General features: G+C 39.7%; 1 protein-coding gene across 7 annotated transcripts in view; it reads right to left on the reverse strand.

Annotated features, from left to right (window-relative positions):
* The window catches only part of SYNJ1 (synaptojanin 1), an 86,854-nt gene that overhangs the window by 24,728 nt on the left and 45,959 nt on the right, over positions 1 to 16,167 (reverse strand). For all 7 annotated transcript variants that reach the window (XM_039228372.1, XM_039228364.1, XM_039228354.1 and 4 more), the window contains 8 exons: positions 13,742 to 13,933; positions 11,452 to 11,536; positions 6,942 to 7,082; positions 6,480 to 6,672; positions 6,071 to 6,229; positions 5,039 to 5,195; positions 4,308 to 4,425; positions 3,992 to 4,207 (listed from right to left, as the gene is read on the reverse strand). In XM_039228372.1, coding sequence (XP_039084303.1) covers positions 3,992 to 4,207; positions 4,308 to 4,425; positions 5,039 to 5,195; positions 6,071 to 6,229; positions 6,480 to 6,672; positions 6,942 to 7,082; positions 11,452 to 11,536; positions 13,742 to 13,933 — 1,261 coding nt within the window. The remainder of the gene's footprint in view (positions 1 to 3,991; positions 4,208 to 4,307; positions 4,426 to 5,038; positions 5,196 to 6,070; positions 6,230 to 6,479; positions 6,673 to 6,941; positions 7,083 to 11,451; positions 11,537 to 13,741; positions 13,934 to 16,167) is intronic.

A 16,167-nucleotide genomic window follows, 5' to 3' on the forward strand; every position in this document is an offset into this window, starting at 1 on the left:
GAGGAGACACAGTTACAGGGCTAGAATGCAAATTTCCTGATCCCAGAGTCCAGTACTATGTATTTTCATGGTCTCAGTGACTTCTCTGAAGCAAATTTCCTTGACCAAGAAAGAGAGGGGGGACTGTCATTAAAATACACATATCTGATTGGCCCCACGGTGCCTTACTGTACTATGGTCCTTCTCTTTATGCACGGGACAGCCATTTTACTCTCTTGGGACTTCAACGGCCTTTGCTATGACTCGACGTTTATAATTTTAAAATTAGAAACCGTTTCGCCCAAAAGAAAAAATTAAAAGGACATTAGAATAAGTTCTGAATTAAGACAATCACTGACATGTAATAACGTTATCATGCAAAAACAAGTAAAACAAGAACATTAGCAGTCTTATTTATAGAAACAATTTTACACATTGAACTACTGATATAAATCAAGACCAGAAATCCCTGCAGATTTTTCAAAGATGAGGGGAAATTATGTACGCACACACACACACACACACACACAGACACACACATACAGAGCTAGGATTCAAAAGCATGGCTTATGGATAGCAAGCGGAAGAGGCTAAAAACAGAAATATGAACAAGTACTTTATCCTGTCTAAATCAGAGGCCTGGAACAGATTTCTACAATCACCCAAATATGACGAAGATAAGTGACTCAATTTCTTTGGCATGGAAGTTATTGAGCTGCAGGATGCCATCAGTTGAAAGACCTAGGACATCATTCCTTTTTAAATACTGTGAACGGTATCTTCGTCATATCGCTGGCAATGGAGAAGATCCCTCCTCCAAAGGTTATAATCGCTACTATAAAGGCCGCACTCATGCTGCACCAGTCCCCCCACCTGCAAGCATTACAACAGCCCCCCCCCCACCTTCCTTACCCACGGAAGTTACATTCCAACACCCCCAGGGGATACCTGAAACTGCAGACTGTACCGCACCCTATCTATGCTGTTTTTCCTATACCTACATACCTACAATAAAGTTTAATTTGTAAATCAGGCACAGTAAGACATTAATAACATGAACTAGTAATAAAATAGAACAATGTACTATAATAAAAATTATGTGAATGCAGTCTCTCTCAAAATGCCTTATCATGTTGTCCACGCCCTTTTTCTTATGTGGATGGGAGATGATAAAATGCCTATGTGATGAGATGAAGTGAGGGGAGTGATGTAGTCACTGTCACGTGACACCAGTGACCTTCTGATGCTACGTCAGAACGAGGGTCACCTGCTTCCAGACCACAGCTGACCGCAGGTAACTGAAACCGTGGATAAGGGGGCGTCTACTCTGTGTGTTCTTTGACAGTGGTACCAAAACATCTGTGGTTGTAGGGCAGGGCCAATTTCTTGATCCTATCCTTAATTAGCAATGTGCTCCTTATGTATTCATAACTTTAACAAGAGATTCTGAGGCGCCTGGGTGGCTCCGTCGGTTAAGTGTCCGACTTCGGCCAGGTCATGATCTCGGGTTTGTGAGTTCGAGCCCTACATCGGGCTCTGTGCTGATAGCTCAGGGCCTGGAGCCTGCTTCAGATTCCTTGTCTCCCTCTCTCTCTGCCCCTCCCCAACTTGTTCTCATTCTCTCTCGCTCGCTCTCTCAAAAAATGTATAAACATTAAAAAAATAAGAGATTCTGGTTCTAATATACATGGATATATGGAAGTCATTTTAGAAGCTGCATTTTCTTCCTATTTTCACCCACTAGTGTAAAAACTTCTAGATTTCCCCCCAATTAATATAAATATCTAAATCTGTCCCATTCACGTGTCCAGGGAATCTCTCGCTTACATATAAAGGACTTTAGAGACTTCAGTCACTCCTGAACCATTGTCTTATTCTAGAACAAAAGGTAATGATCAATTTAGCCTTACTGACAGCAGTCCTCTCCTTGTTAATAACTTCCATTGTCTGATTTTTCCATTGTCTGAACGTATGTAACAAGCAGAACATTCCATGTGTGGGGGCATGAATGGTTTTATGTTACGGTAATACCTTGTTTTGTTACCAATACTTTTTCTAATGATGACAAGCACTTTGGGGAAAGCTTTTGGCTCCAATTTAATACCAAGTTCCTTTAAGACTAGGTTATAAACACAGGTCCTTTTCTTGTATCAGAGTCTTTCTTTTTAAAAATTTTTTTTTTATTTTAAATGTTTATCTATCATGGAGAGACAGAGCATGATCATGGGAGGGGCAAAGAGAGCGAGAGACACAGAATCCGATGTAGGCTCTGGGCTGTCAGCACAGAGCCCATTGTGGGGCTCGAACTCATGAACCATGAGATCATGACCTGAGCTGAAGTCGGACACTCAACCTACTGAGCCCCCCAGCCGCCCCTCCTGTATCAGAGTCTTTCATCCCTATTCTCTCCGGCCCAGTGCCGTGATTCACATTCGCTCACGAGGACATGACCTGCTGCTACGCTGCCCACATCGTGCCCCTGGCAACTTGGCTGTCTGTACTTGGCAAAGCTTTCTGCCATCTGTAAACCCGGAGATTTCACTCTGTACTTCCGAGTGCCTTGGGAGTTTAGAAAATTTTTGTTTATTTTAAAACTTTGGGGTAGATCTTTGTTAGAAGATCTGAGGGAAATATAAATGTAATTTCTTCTCTATCTGCTCATTCATTCTCTGAAAGGACTCCAGGTTTCTTCGGCGTGCTTCTTGGCTCTACAGGAAGCACACTATCTTCAATCTGCGGATTATCCCGCCCAGTACAGAGATCTATCCAGCAAATATCTGTGAAAGGGACCTAAGTGAGCAGATGTAAAGCACAGAAAGCAATCAAACCCCTTCCCTCTGAAATTCAAACACACGCATGGCATACAGTCTTTTAAAACTGTGGTACACTTAGAAAAGAACATTTTTTTAAACAAGGAAAGAAGCATCTGATTCTGCAAGAGGCAGATGGTTAAATCAATAACGGAAATGAAAACTGGAATAGAGGACTCCTGACTGATCTGATGGTGCTGCCTTCTCTGTTAGTTGGAAATCAAATGTACTTAAAATCCTTTAAAATATCAAATTTCTTAAACGGAGGGAGGAAAAGTCACTCTGCTTTACTCCTAACTCTCCTTTAAAAAATTAAACAGTGTGGGGCGCCTGGGTGGCTCAGTCGGTCAAGCATCCGACTTCAGCTCAGGCGATGATCTCATGGTTTGTGGGTTTGAGCTCCGTGTTGGGCTCTGTGCTGACACCTCAGAGCCTGGAGCCTGCTTCCAATTCTGTGTCTCCCCATCTCCCTGCTCCTTCCCTCTCATGCTCCTGCTCTAGCCCACGCTCTCTCTCTCTCAAAAATAAACAAACATTTAAAATAAAATAAAACGGTGATCACAGCTTCATTTTGCCATAGGGCTTTCTCCTACACTGTACCGTATGGGAATCTTAAGATACCACACCTAAACGTGCACATAGTTTTTGTTCATCAATTGTTCATATAAACTTTTACTACTCAACTTTAAACTCTGGAAACAGAATTCAGTTTCAAAACCTATGAGCTCTTTGAATAACATTTCTATAGTATGACTGTCCTGCAATTTGGAAATAAAAATACAGCTGACCCTTGAACAACACAGGTTTGAATTGCACAGACCCCCTCATACACAGATTTTTCTCCATACAGGACAGTACCGTAAATAGACGTCCTTTTGCTTATGATTTCCTTAATGACTTCTTTCCTCCAGCTGATTTTATTGTAAGTACATAAGACATATATCATGTAAAATATGTGTTAATTAGCTGTTGACTGTTTCCATTATTGGTAAGGCTTCCAGTCAACGGCAGGCCATTAGTAGTCTTTGGGGAGTCAAACTTCTAAGTGGATTTTGGACTGCATGGCGGGCAGTGTGCCTGACTCCCATTACTCAAGCGCCTACTGAACTCATACGCTACTCAAACAATAAAAAAGGAAATTTCAAATGTGGAAAACATCTATGAGTCATGAGCTGCTTCCGGACAATAAATATTTTACTCACCGTATGAGTATAACTTCGCCAAAATCTGTAAACTGCTGCAGAAGCTCATCAATCAAAGCATCATCGAAAAAACTGTTTTCTGGGACAGAACTTTTGATTGACACCAAGACTGTCCCATCTGGTGGACCCTGAACTGCAATCACTTCTTTATAAATGTTTTGCCTCTCTTCGGCTTCAACTTCAAATATATCTATATCAATCAGGGCAACGACAGGCCTTAAGGCACAAAGGAAGATGGGCGTGTTAGAAATGTCTACGAAAGGATGTATTTGAAATAAATTTCAAGCAGCATTAGAAATACCAAGACTGTTTAAACCTATGGTCAGAAGTCTTCAGCTCGGCTCTTCCGTAGTGCAGCAAAGTGCCAGGGGTCCACGTGTACAGGATTTTGCTTCCGTCTTGAAAACTAGCATTTAGAAGGTCTAAATCTTCAGCTGTAGTCAGAATGAAACAAATGCAAAAATAAAACCATATGCGCATGGCAGATCGTGGGGCGCAAGGAGCAAGCTTCTTCGCTTTACTGGCTTTGGCTGTCTGAGGCTGGGACCCCTGGCATGCATGTGACTCAGCGGGAAGTCTAGACACCTTTAAGTTAGAAAGGTGCTTTGGTTGAATTACCATTTTATGCTTTACTTAGCAAAATTAAGAGAAGGCTTCATTTCTGAGATTATTTAAAGGCCAAATAGTGTTTCATAAGTAGCCCAACAGACAAGTAGCAGTTCACAATATTTACAAACCGTATTAGTTATTCAAATTAAAAACCTTCGTTAGCACTCCACTGAAATTTTCATTGAAATTGCATAAAAATGAAATTTCCTTGCTTCTCTTTATATGAAATTATGTTACGGGAAGAAAATACACTAAACAAACTAAATTATTACAAGCAAGTCTGAGCATATTTTAAGATGGTTTTATATTTATTTATTCTATTCTAGAAAACCTTTGTTGAAAAAAAAACCAGCCCTCCTCCCTTGATATCTGTATCATTCCCTTCTTTCTCATAAAGCCTGCATTAGCTCATTTAAATGAAGAAGTCCATTTCCCAACCTGATCTATCAAAAGGCCACTTCCTTCTTCTCCAGAGGACTCGGTCTGTCCACGCAGGGGTGCGGCACTTTTCACTGGTGTCATAGTCGTCAGAGAACAAATCGTATTTGTATGTTGGAGCAAAGGTAACTTTTCCTTCTAAAAATCCTCTAAAAATCTAAAATAACCATATAAAAAGTTATTTTTAAAAGAAGTTCTGTTTTCATTCAGGCAGCCATTCAGTAAGTGTCTATTATGTGCTGGAGATTCACACAAGATCTATGTACATCAGACACGCACACCTCTGAGTGGAACAAAGGCTAAGAAAACAGAACCTAGGACTCGTCCATGACACTTGGTTGACCTCTGATGAGCAAAGTGCAAAAACGTGAATAAGGAACTCTACCAGATCTTTAAGCTATAAAAACTCAAACTATGACAGATTTTAGAAATCATATATATAGTCTGATATCTTATTGTCAAATGAGGAAATAAACCCAAAATGTGAAGTGGGGCCCAAAGTGAGAATTTAAGTCAGATGATCACGAAGCCACCCTAGTAAGTGGCCTCAATCATCTCTTACTTAAAAAAATTGGGGGTGCCTGGTTAGCTGTCAGTCGGGCATCCAACTTCAGCTCAGGTCATAATCTCATGGTCCGCGAGTTTGAGCCCCGTGTGCGGCTCTGTGCTGACAGCTCAGAGCCTGGAGCCTGCTTCAGGTTCTGTGTGTGTCTCTCTGCCCTCCCCCACTCACGCTTGCTCGCTCTTGCTCTCGCTCTCTCTCTCAAAAATAAATAAACATTAAAAAAAAAACCTGAGTCTTACAGAAATTTTAATACAGTTTTCCTCCTAGGAATTATTACGAGTCTTCCTTTTATTTTTTTTTCTTATTTTTAAAGGAAAGGTAATTCTGTATCTATTAAACTAGAGATATGTAGTTAAGTACAGACTCCAAGGTATTTAAAAAAATGGCAACACTGTGATTAAGGAAAGCATGTTTTATAACAAAAGATCCCCTTTTTCTCAGCACAAGTATCTTAAGTATGTGCATACCTGTCCAGCATTTTTCTGATTGATAAGCTGATCTCCTGCTATAAGTGAATCCCAATTTTGCTGTCTGATGAGCTCTTTAACTTCTTCATTAGGGAGATCGATGCGATAGTTGAAATCACCACACCAAAATACGTAGTCGTGGGAAAACAGCATCCTTCCCTGGAGGCAAGGAGAAGGCATTTTAGATCTAGACGGTCAATCGGAAACCTGTTTTACCACTATTTCTCTGCCTCAGGTATGCTCGCCTCACCCTGGCCAGGCCCTGTTTATTTGACCCCAGATGAAGAACACCTATCTGTTTAGGTGAACACGGTTGATGTTTCTCTTTTCAAAAGCTGATGGGGAATTCGGAACAAGCTAAAGTACACTTCGAAGCTTCACCCTCAAGAACCAGCAGTTAAGAGCTCACCATTGGAAAACTCAACTTCCGTGCTATTTCTACGAAGTCTTCGTTCCTCTCTTTGACTTGGGACTGGCCGGCAGCAAAGTGGCTGCAGACAAAGCACAGGCTGGTGGTGTGGAGCAGCATGCGGATGGCCACCGCGCCCTTGTTGCCCGTGGCGCCTCCCATCCCGGTCTTCACCGTGTCGACCGCGACGTCCCTTTAAAACAAAGGACTCTTAAGTCCAAGATCTGAACTGCCAGCACAGTTCTGTGCGCAGAAGACGTTGGGAAGGTCTGGGATGTAAATGACAGCTATGGTTTAAGGTCAAGGCTGTGCGATAGAACGCTTAGTGACTCTTTCATCAAAAACACATTTAAAAATAAGATGCAGGAGTGATTGTTTCTCTGAAGCAACACACATCCCAGGCCTCTTTCTGGTTACGGGGAGGTTGAAAAAGAGCCTGCCTAGAGGGCCGTGCTCACTGACCTGATGAAGGGAGCGTGCTGGGGTCTGATGAAAACAAACAGGCAGACGCCCACCAGCTGCTCTGAGGCCAGCAGCACATACTTGTTGTCTCTGGAGATGGTCTTCTGCAGCTCCACTGCCCAGAGCTTTTGATTTGTTGTGCTGCCAGAAAGTATTACAAAGGGAATCTTTTAAAAGATATGGACAAAACAGCCTATAAGACAGCTGTCAATTAACATCTTATACATCCGAATTTAGTAAGACTACGAACAGTCCTGAAATCCACACCAAGACTGAACTCTTTACCTAAACTGGTTTTTTGTTTCCTTTAAAATGAAAAACCTAAAATGTAACCAAAAGACTACTACACTTCCAAGTCTACTACTCCTTTCCGAAGAAAACCTGAGCTTACTTATTAAAGGAGTGCTCGCCAGTTGAGTAATTGCGAGTTGTTACTTTTTCCTTCACTATTCATTAGGATGACAGAGAAGTATATGCAACAGACATTATTTCCCCCTATGACTTTTCTGTATTATAATTAATATATTTTAAAAACTTACCATGGAAAATTTTAAGCATGTACAGGAAAGAGATAATCATAAAATAAAGCACCATATACCTATTATCTAGCTTCAACAATTATCAACATTTTGTCATTTTTTTTCTTCCACCCCCTGTCATTTGTGTGTGTGTGTGCGTGCGTGTGCACATGTGAATACATGCGTGGCCCTGGAATATGTTAAACCAAATCTACGATACACGCCACTCCACTCATACATACTTTACTACACATCATCTAATGTAATGGACATTTTTATTTTTACATAATCACAATACTCATCATACAATTACTTAATACCATTAGTTCATATTTAAATTTCCCTAATTATCTAAAAAAATGTCTTCTCACAGTTGATTTCTGTACAACAGGGTCCAAACAGGGCCCACACGTTGCATTTGCTTGTTATATCTCTTGACTCTTTAATAGTCCCTCAACCCTCCCCACCTCATCTGCTTTCAAATGCTATTTATTTTTAAGAAGTTGGGCCATTTGCCTGTAAAATGTTCAACAGTCTGGATTTGACTGATGTGTCTTCAAGAGTACCTTAACTTGTCCCTCTAACTCTCATATTTATGCTGGTTAGTGTGGAAGCTTAAGAAACTCATTCAAAACTATTTATTTGTTTTGGCAAAAATAACCTCATGGTTAGTGCAGTCAGCCTTGCGTCAAAGCAGGAAGTACCTAATCTCTGTGCTGTTACACCAGATCCACTGTTCAGACTGTCAATCATACAACTCTTTACAATGAAAAGTGCCCCCCGTTAATCCTTCTAAGGTTTTGGCATCTATTGTCCACTGTCATCACTTCACTAGGGGTTGCACAATGTTGATTTTATCATTTCGGCATTCCAAAGGCATTTGTAGTAAGTTAGAATTCTTCTATAAAGAATTTTTCTCAATTAACCAAGGACTCTGCAACACAGTTCATACAAAGCAGGTAGCGTAAATGCTAAAGTCTTTATAAATTTTCAGAGTAGTAAGTGTAAACCTCCAAAGAACTCCCAAGAAACTCTAAAGGAGAGCAAGAGTGTCTCTCATAGTTCCAGGTCACCCACGCGATAAGCGGTAAGCAGAACATGAGGCCACACCCACTCATCTAATCTAACACCGCCACACCACATCCAAAATACAACGGCAGCACATGGCTTCTCTACCTAGCAGAACCCTACCACTACAACCCGGATTCTGAAAAGAGAATGACAGCTTTTCATTTCCTTATCCAGCTTCCTTCTCAGGTCATCTTCTCAGTGAACCCCGCCCTCATCATTTCACTCAAGCCACAACCCTCCCCCCGCCTCCCCGGCCCCAATTTCACAAACTGAAGGTCTGTGGCAACCCTGTGTCAAGAGGAGTTATCAGTGGCATTTTTCCAACAGCACTTGCTTACTTCATGTCTCTATCACATTTGGTAATTCTGATCACGTTTCATGCTTATTCATTTTTATTATATTTGTTGTGGTGATCTGTGGTCAGTGATTATGACCAGCAGGAAGCTCTGATGATGAGTAGAATTTTTTTAGGAATGAAGTATTTTTTTAAATTAAGGTGTATACAGTGTCTGTTACACATAATGCCATTGCAGACTTAACAGACTAGAGTATAGGGTGATCTTAACTTTTATGTGCACTGAGAAACCCAAAAATTCACTTGACTAGGTACAGGGCCATACTTGCTTTACAGCAGTGGTGGAGAGCTAAACCCGCAGTGTCCCCGAGGCATGCCTGTAACTTCCTTGTTACAGTTATTGTGTGTTGTCTGTCTCTTCAACTAAAATAGAAGGTTCATGCAGGGAGGGACTTTTGTCGCTCTTATTCATTCATGTATCTGTAGCGCCTAGAGTAAGTGCTCAGCAGATACTGGTTAAAGAAACAAGCACCAGTTTGCTGAGGAATAATTTGATTAAACTCTAGACAGGTAATCAATTGGACAATTTGGTACTAGGAACACAAAGAGTATGCTCTACTTTAAGATCTGAATATGTATTTTCAGGACAGAGATTCAAAACAGCAAAATGAATGAAGTTAGGTTTCTTTTCTACTTCCCTGTGTGAATGTTATTTACTTAAAGTGAAGAAAAAAAAAGTCATTTGTAAGACTGAAGACTATCCCATACTATTTCAGCCCATAATCTTACTCGGAAAATCTTTAAAAAGGTCACAAAAGATGGACAACTGCTCAACTTTGAAAGTTGGCATACTTTCTTAAAACACTTAAGCTTTCAGTTCCACTTAACTAATTTGCATGTGTGATTAAGGTTTCAGAACCGCAGTTCTCAAAGTACGGTCTGGGAACACCCCTGGGACTCCCCCAAACCCATGAGGTCAAAACTATCTTTATAATACTACTAAGGCTTTTTTGCCTCATTCACGGTGTTGACTGACATTTGCACGATGATGCAAAAACAAAAACGAGCAAAATGGCTAATGTCTTCACAACGAATCCGGGCACCAAACTGTACTGGGGAGACTTATTAGTCTTTACCACCATGCACCTGCAGTTAAAAAAATGCTGTTTCACCTAAGAATATCCCTGTTGAAGCAGTCTGTGTTATTAATCTTTTTTTAAATGTTATTATCTGATCAAAGCTCCACCCTTGAGTCATAGCTTCATAATATTCTATGTGATAAACAGGAAAAACACAAAAAGCACCACCTGCTTTGTACTGAAGTATGATGGTTAGAGGAACACTGAGGGAGCGGAGAGCTCAACTGCTACCTTTTTCTCATGGAAAACCATTTTTATTTGAAACAACTAAGGACAGACAAACTATGGTTATTCAACAAATATATTTTAAAAGGACCTGCCTTTTAGAGGGAAACAGCCAATATGACTTCTTTCCAATGATTAAATTTGAGTTTTCAGGCAAAAAGAAAAATTTTGGAAAACTTGTATCTGCTACTGTGATCTTTATAGCTTCCAAATATTTGAAAAATTTGCTGATGAGATCAGTAATGAGAGACTGATTAATCAATATGATGCTTTGATGTCAAATAATGAAATGTGTCAAGATTTGGAAGATCTGCTTAACTCAGTGAACTCATATTTTTAGAATGATCAATACACGATGTTTCAAGATCATGCAAGGATAAAAAATAGACCAATGAATTTCTGTATAATAGAGCAGAAAAAGCTCATTGCTGCGGCTTCATATTCCATACTGAACTAACCTTTAAGGAACTATTTGCTGAGCTTCAGTGTAGTATCACGGAAGAAATTACCTCAAAAGGCTATAAAATTCTTTCCATTTCCAACTACACATTTATGTGATTTTCTTCATCTACTTCAAGCAAAACAACACACTGTAACAGACTAATACAAGAGTAGATGTGAGGGGCGCCTGGGTGGCTCAATCGGTTAAGCGTCTGACTTCAGCTCAGGTCATGATCTCACAGTTCGTGGGTTCGAGCCCCACATCGGGCTCTGTGCTAACAGCTAGCTCAGAGCTTGGAGCCTGCTTCAGATTCTGTGTCTCCCACTCTCTCTCTGACCCTCCCCGTTCACGCTGTCTCTCTCTCTCAGAAATAAATAAAACATTTTAAAAATTAAAAAAAAAAAAAGTAGATGTGAGAATTCACTTTCACATTAAATTAAAAGATTTGCAAAACTACAATCAATGACAACCTTCTCAGGACATTTTGGTTTTGGAGAATTGTTACTTTTCAGGAAAAAAATGTGTTATTTATGCTAACATATCATAGGTTAATTGTTTTTTAAAGAATTAAATGTTTTGAAATTTTCATTTTTAAATTTCTAATGTAATATTTAGAGATATAACCCACATGAACAAAAGTTCTTTAAGATTTTCAACACTTTTAAGAGTGTAGAAAGATCCTAAGACCAGAAAGTTCGAGAACTCTACTTTATAGTTTAAAAAGCACCTTTACATATATTATCCCAATCTATCTTTGTAACAACTACTTAGTTATCTGTCTTCCATGTCCCTCAACGAGAAAACGACCTTGCCGGCTTACCTTGCATTCACAATGTTTCCAGCATTCAACTCTACCATTTCTTCAAAGCCAATAGCAAATATATCAGTAGGCTTACTTCTTTTATCTACAATTAAGCATCCAAGAAAAGCTGTTAAAAATATAGCTTTAGTCAAATGGCACCCACCCCACCCCACCCTCAGCACAACTAAAACCAACACCAGACCTCATAAAGTCCATTTCTGTGTTTTACATTTAACCAAATTCAAATTATAGGCAAGACCAACAAATAGGACAAAACTATAAATTTAGCTTCCATTCAGGCCTCCTAAGTTTGCTTCTTTAAGATTGTTATTCCTAAAGATCCTGAAATCCTTTCAGAAACCATTTTGAAAGAACTCTTGCTAAAGCCTGCATACGGGCACTAGAGAAACAAGCCACTTCGCAAAGGCTGAAGTGAAAAAAAGTTGGGGGAAGTAAAGGGATTCTTCAGAAAAGGCCCAGAGTGGCTGAAAAATCATCTCAAATTAAGAGAGAACAGGTAGGATTTTTCACATTCAAATATGAAAAACAGAGGCTTGACCCTTTTACTATTTCCTAGGTGGAAGATTCCAAGAAAATGAAAAGAGACCCTGGGGTTAAGATGTATCCCTCTGCTCCAGCCATTAGCTCCCTCCTAACAGACAAGGAGGGAAAGAACAGAAGCCATTTGAGATAAGCGGCCCAGGGGATGTAGGCGGCCAAAGCAGTCAGAAAAGAGAAGTAGCTAGAAAGGGCCTATCAATAGTATGAACTAATACTGAGAGACAAAATGAAAATATTTATTGACAGCTATTACATGCAAGGAGTATGCATGCACCATCTTGTTTACCACACACTTTAGAAGACAGATTATTTTTACCCTTTAGTTACAGACAAGAAACTGAGGCTTTGGAGAACCTGAGCAACTTGCCCAAATTCTCACACAAGCCGCAGTGTGACACAGTGGTCCTGGAGCCAGACTGCTAGAGCTCAAATCCTGCCTTGCCATTAACAACCAGGCTGCATGACCTGGGGCAGATTGCTTCCCTTACTGTGACTCAGTTTCCTCATCTGTGGAATTGGAATAATAAGAGTGTCTGTGCAGAAGGTCTGTTTCTGTTATAGAAAATAAATGAATAGATGTAAAGTACTTAGAGAATTGTAGTAGTTAGCTGCTATTCTAAATAGTGATTAAAAAATTTTTTTTAACGTTTACTTATTTTTGAGAGACAGAGAGTGAGTGGGGGAGGGGCAGAGAGAGAGGGAGACACAGAATCCGAACCAGGCTCCAGGCTGTGAGCTGTCAGCACAGAGCCTGACACGGGGCTCGAACCCACAAACCGTGAAATCATGACCTAAGCCAAAGTCGGACACTTAACTGACTGAGCCACCCAGATGCCCTGCCGCTATTCTAGTATTATCACTTCTACTACAACAACTACTACTACTACTACTACTACTACTACTATTACTATAACTACAATTTCAAGGTAGGTTCAATGTATGTGAAAAGGATAGTTTCAATAAAAGTCTGGGGGAAACCCCAGAGTTTAAGATGTGACTGATTAAAGATAACTAAAAAAATAAAATCTGTATCTCACATTTCTATGTACTTTTTTTAAGTTTATTTATTTATTTTTGAGAACAAGAGACAGCACTGACCGTGCAGAGCATGACGTGGGCTCACAAACCACAAGATCATGACTGAGTTGAAATCAAGAGTCAGATGCTTAACTGACTGAGCCACCCAGGTGCCCCGGCACTTTACCTTTATTCATAATACTTGCTATGTGTGCACTATTTTAAAAAGGAAAATTCAAAGCGACTTTAAAAAAAGAAAGCGGCCTCATATTCATGATTCTAATTAAAATTTTAAAAGCATCCTCAGCTCAGTGTTTGGTTTGGGCTGTTAAAAGCTTGATGGCTGAATGACGACCAAGTTTTTACAAGGATAAATCGGTACTGCTAAATTATAAAGTGCCAACAAATGTCACAACAAGTTTTGAAAGATATTTCATAATCTATCCTGAATATTTATCTGAGTAACTAAACAGAGAACTAGATTTGAAAACGGAATATACCAGGTTCAAGAAATTAGCAGTCACAAAATAAGCTTGCTGTGTGTCCGTTTAAAAGAATAAAAACAACTAGTTTTTCTTATTTGTGTGGTTACTTTTAAAGATCTGGCCTTCATACTTATAAATCCAAGTTTCTTTTAGAAAGGAAGGCATACTATGAAGTATTACATTTGCTTTATAGATTAATAAGTCCCAGGGTTTATTAAGTGAATCCCCATTATAAAAAAGCAAACCTTGAAACTCCTGGATGCCAGCTAACTTGGGCGCGTCAAGAAGCCAGTCGGTGAGTGTCTGATTCTTAAAAGCTATGCTGCGAAACTGCTTCCCACCATTCACGTTCCAGGTTCCAACACATACTCGAATTTTCTTGGGCTTTGAATACTTGTAGAAATTCTCACACATGCTCTTTAGTACTTTGGAAGATGCTAGTCAAAAACAAAACACCACAGCATTTTAGCTGCATGAAACCACTTTTAGAAATGGATTTTTATACCTGAGAAATGAAGCCGGGCAAGTACAATTATCACGAGAAGCATAAACAAGTCTAAGATACATGCACAGCCCAGCACGGTGCCAGTAACCAAGGCAGTTTTTGAAAAATACTGGCACTTGATACAACAGCCAAAGTAAAAATTACTGCAGCAACATAAAGCATGCAGAACAATTCTATTTCAATGATGCAGTCCATCGTTTTATAATGTACAGAACTAGAGATTATACATTTTTAGGAATACAGCAATTGACTTTCATATAGCTTTAGTTCAAAGGCTGGTGAAAACATAAATCTCACTTCCAAACAAAAAGATTTAAGAACATTTATATTTAAGCTTCTAACTGCTGACAGGTGGTCTGAGGAGTAATGGCTCCCTGACAAAAATACTGATGATGGACGATCATGAGATGTCGGAGACTGAAGTCACTATGAAACTCCTCCTAACTCAGACAGAAGCCAAAGACCGTAACAATGGTCTGCAAGACCCTAAACAATCCACATAGCCATCCTGCCCTCATTGGCTACCTCTTCCCAGCCAGCTCGCTGCTCAGCTGCTGCTGCCTCCCTGCTGTCTCTGAGCCGCTCCCACAAGGCCTCTTGTGGCCTTGGGTTTGACCATTGGCAAAGCCCAAGACAGTCTTTCCTCACCTCTTCTGGGTCTTAACTTTCCAGTGAGGCTTCTCCTGACTATCTAATTAAAATGTGCATTCTGTCCCCAACCTTCCATATCCCTTCCTCATCTTATTTTTCTCTATAGCATTTATCATCATTTACAAACTCTGGGTCTTATTTATCCTGTAAGCATGTCTCCCCTCTCGAGAAGGGAAGTCCCACAAGCACAGAAATGGTCTATTTTGCTTACTACAGTATCTCCAGTGACTGGAAGAGTGTCTGGTACACAGTAAGCGCTCAATAAATCACTGTTAAATGAATGTTCAATATATTTGGACCCTCAGTCTCTTCCTTGCATATTTTTTTTTTTTACTACCATTTACCCCTTCCTTCTAAATCACACTTCCTTTGATTAAATTAAATCCTCAGCACTTAATGTAGCTAGAACCTTCACAGGACCTCAATCTAGCAGAGACTAAACATTTACTTAGCAATTAATTGGTAAGAAGAAAAGGAAATCATGATGATTCTCACCTTTTATCACATGACTATATTATTATTATTCTAGGATACCAAGATACATAGGAGAATTAGAGTAAAAAGGCTGATTATAGAATCAAAAGGAAAATAGTTTAACGTGTGAGTCTCCTGAGGGGACTGCTGCCATAGGTTAAGCTCATCACCACTGTTTCCAGGAGCAGACACGCAGATCTGCAGCCCTCCTGCTATCTGAATTGACTCATTCAGGTGGGAATGAGAGCAGATGATTTGCTCTGGTCTGCTGGTGTGGTTAACTGGAGGCTGGCTGTACCTAAAGCATCATTCCCCATGACATGGTCTTTGTAAATGAAATCACTGCCATCGTTCCTACTATGAAAACAGCCTCTGTGATCCATTCTATATCAAAATACAAGTTCTATAACGATTTAACAGCTTAAAATACTCAACCAGACAAGTAATAAAGTATGTGAAAACATGCGGCCATGTTGTGTGAACTAATAAAGTCAGACTGGTGTATAAATGGAATAGAAAGTTTTTAAAGTTTTCTGGTTTACTCTTAACTGGTTGGCACCTTAATGTGCAGCAACGAGGCTGTGTTCAAACAGATGTCCATTCCTAAATGCCATATCATTTCAGAAAATGGATTTCACTACATAACTCAAAAATATATCCAAGTGCTCTCTTCTTTCATCCTTCTCACAAAAATAACCAATAGTTTCTCAAAACATTCAGAACAGTAACTAAGCAAAACAAATCTTAAGATACCAAACCTTAAGTGAAAGGAAGAAAAGATGTCTTTTTCTGATTAATCTCGGGCAAGAATTTAAGCCCTTTTTGTGCCTTTCGCCACAGGTTCATGTTTAAGGACAAGTTCATAAACCTTGTCCAGAAAACAAAGGCATGAGATTCTTATGAATAGGAAAGGCAAGAAAAATAACAACCTTTAGGTCCTAATCACTTAACTCCTCTATTGTTACCAATTTTGATACTTCTTACAAGAATTCAGATCACATTTTAGTGCATATCTTAGAGTTACAGAAAATATATCATTCA

The sequence above is a fragment of the Hyaena hyaena genome, unplaced genomic scaffold (genome assembly GCF_003009895.1).
Source record: "Hyaena hyaena isolate Hyena2069 unplaced genomic scaffold, ASM300989v1 scaffold_2, whole genome shotgun sequence".
Lineage (NCBI taxonomy): Eukaryota > Metazoa > Chordata > Mammalia > Carnivora > Hyaenidae > Hyaena > Hyaena hyaena.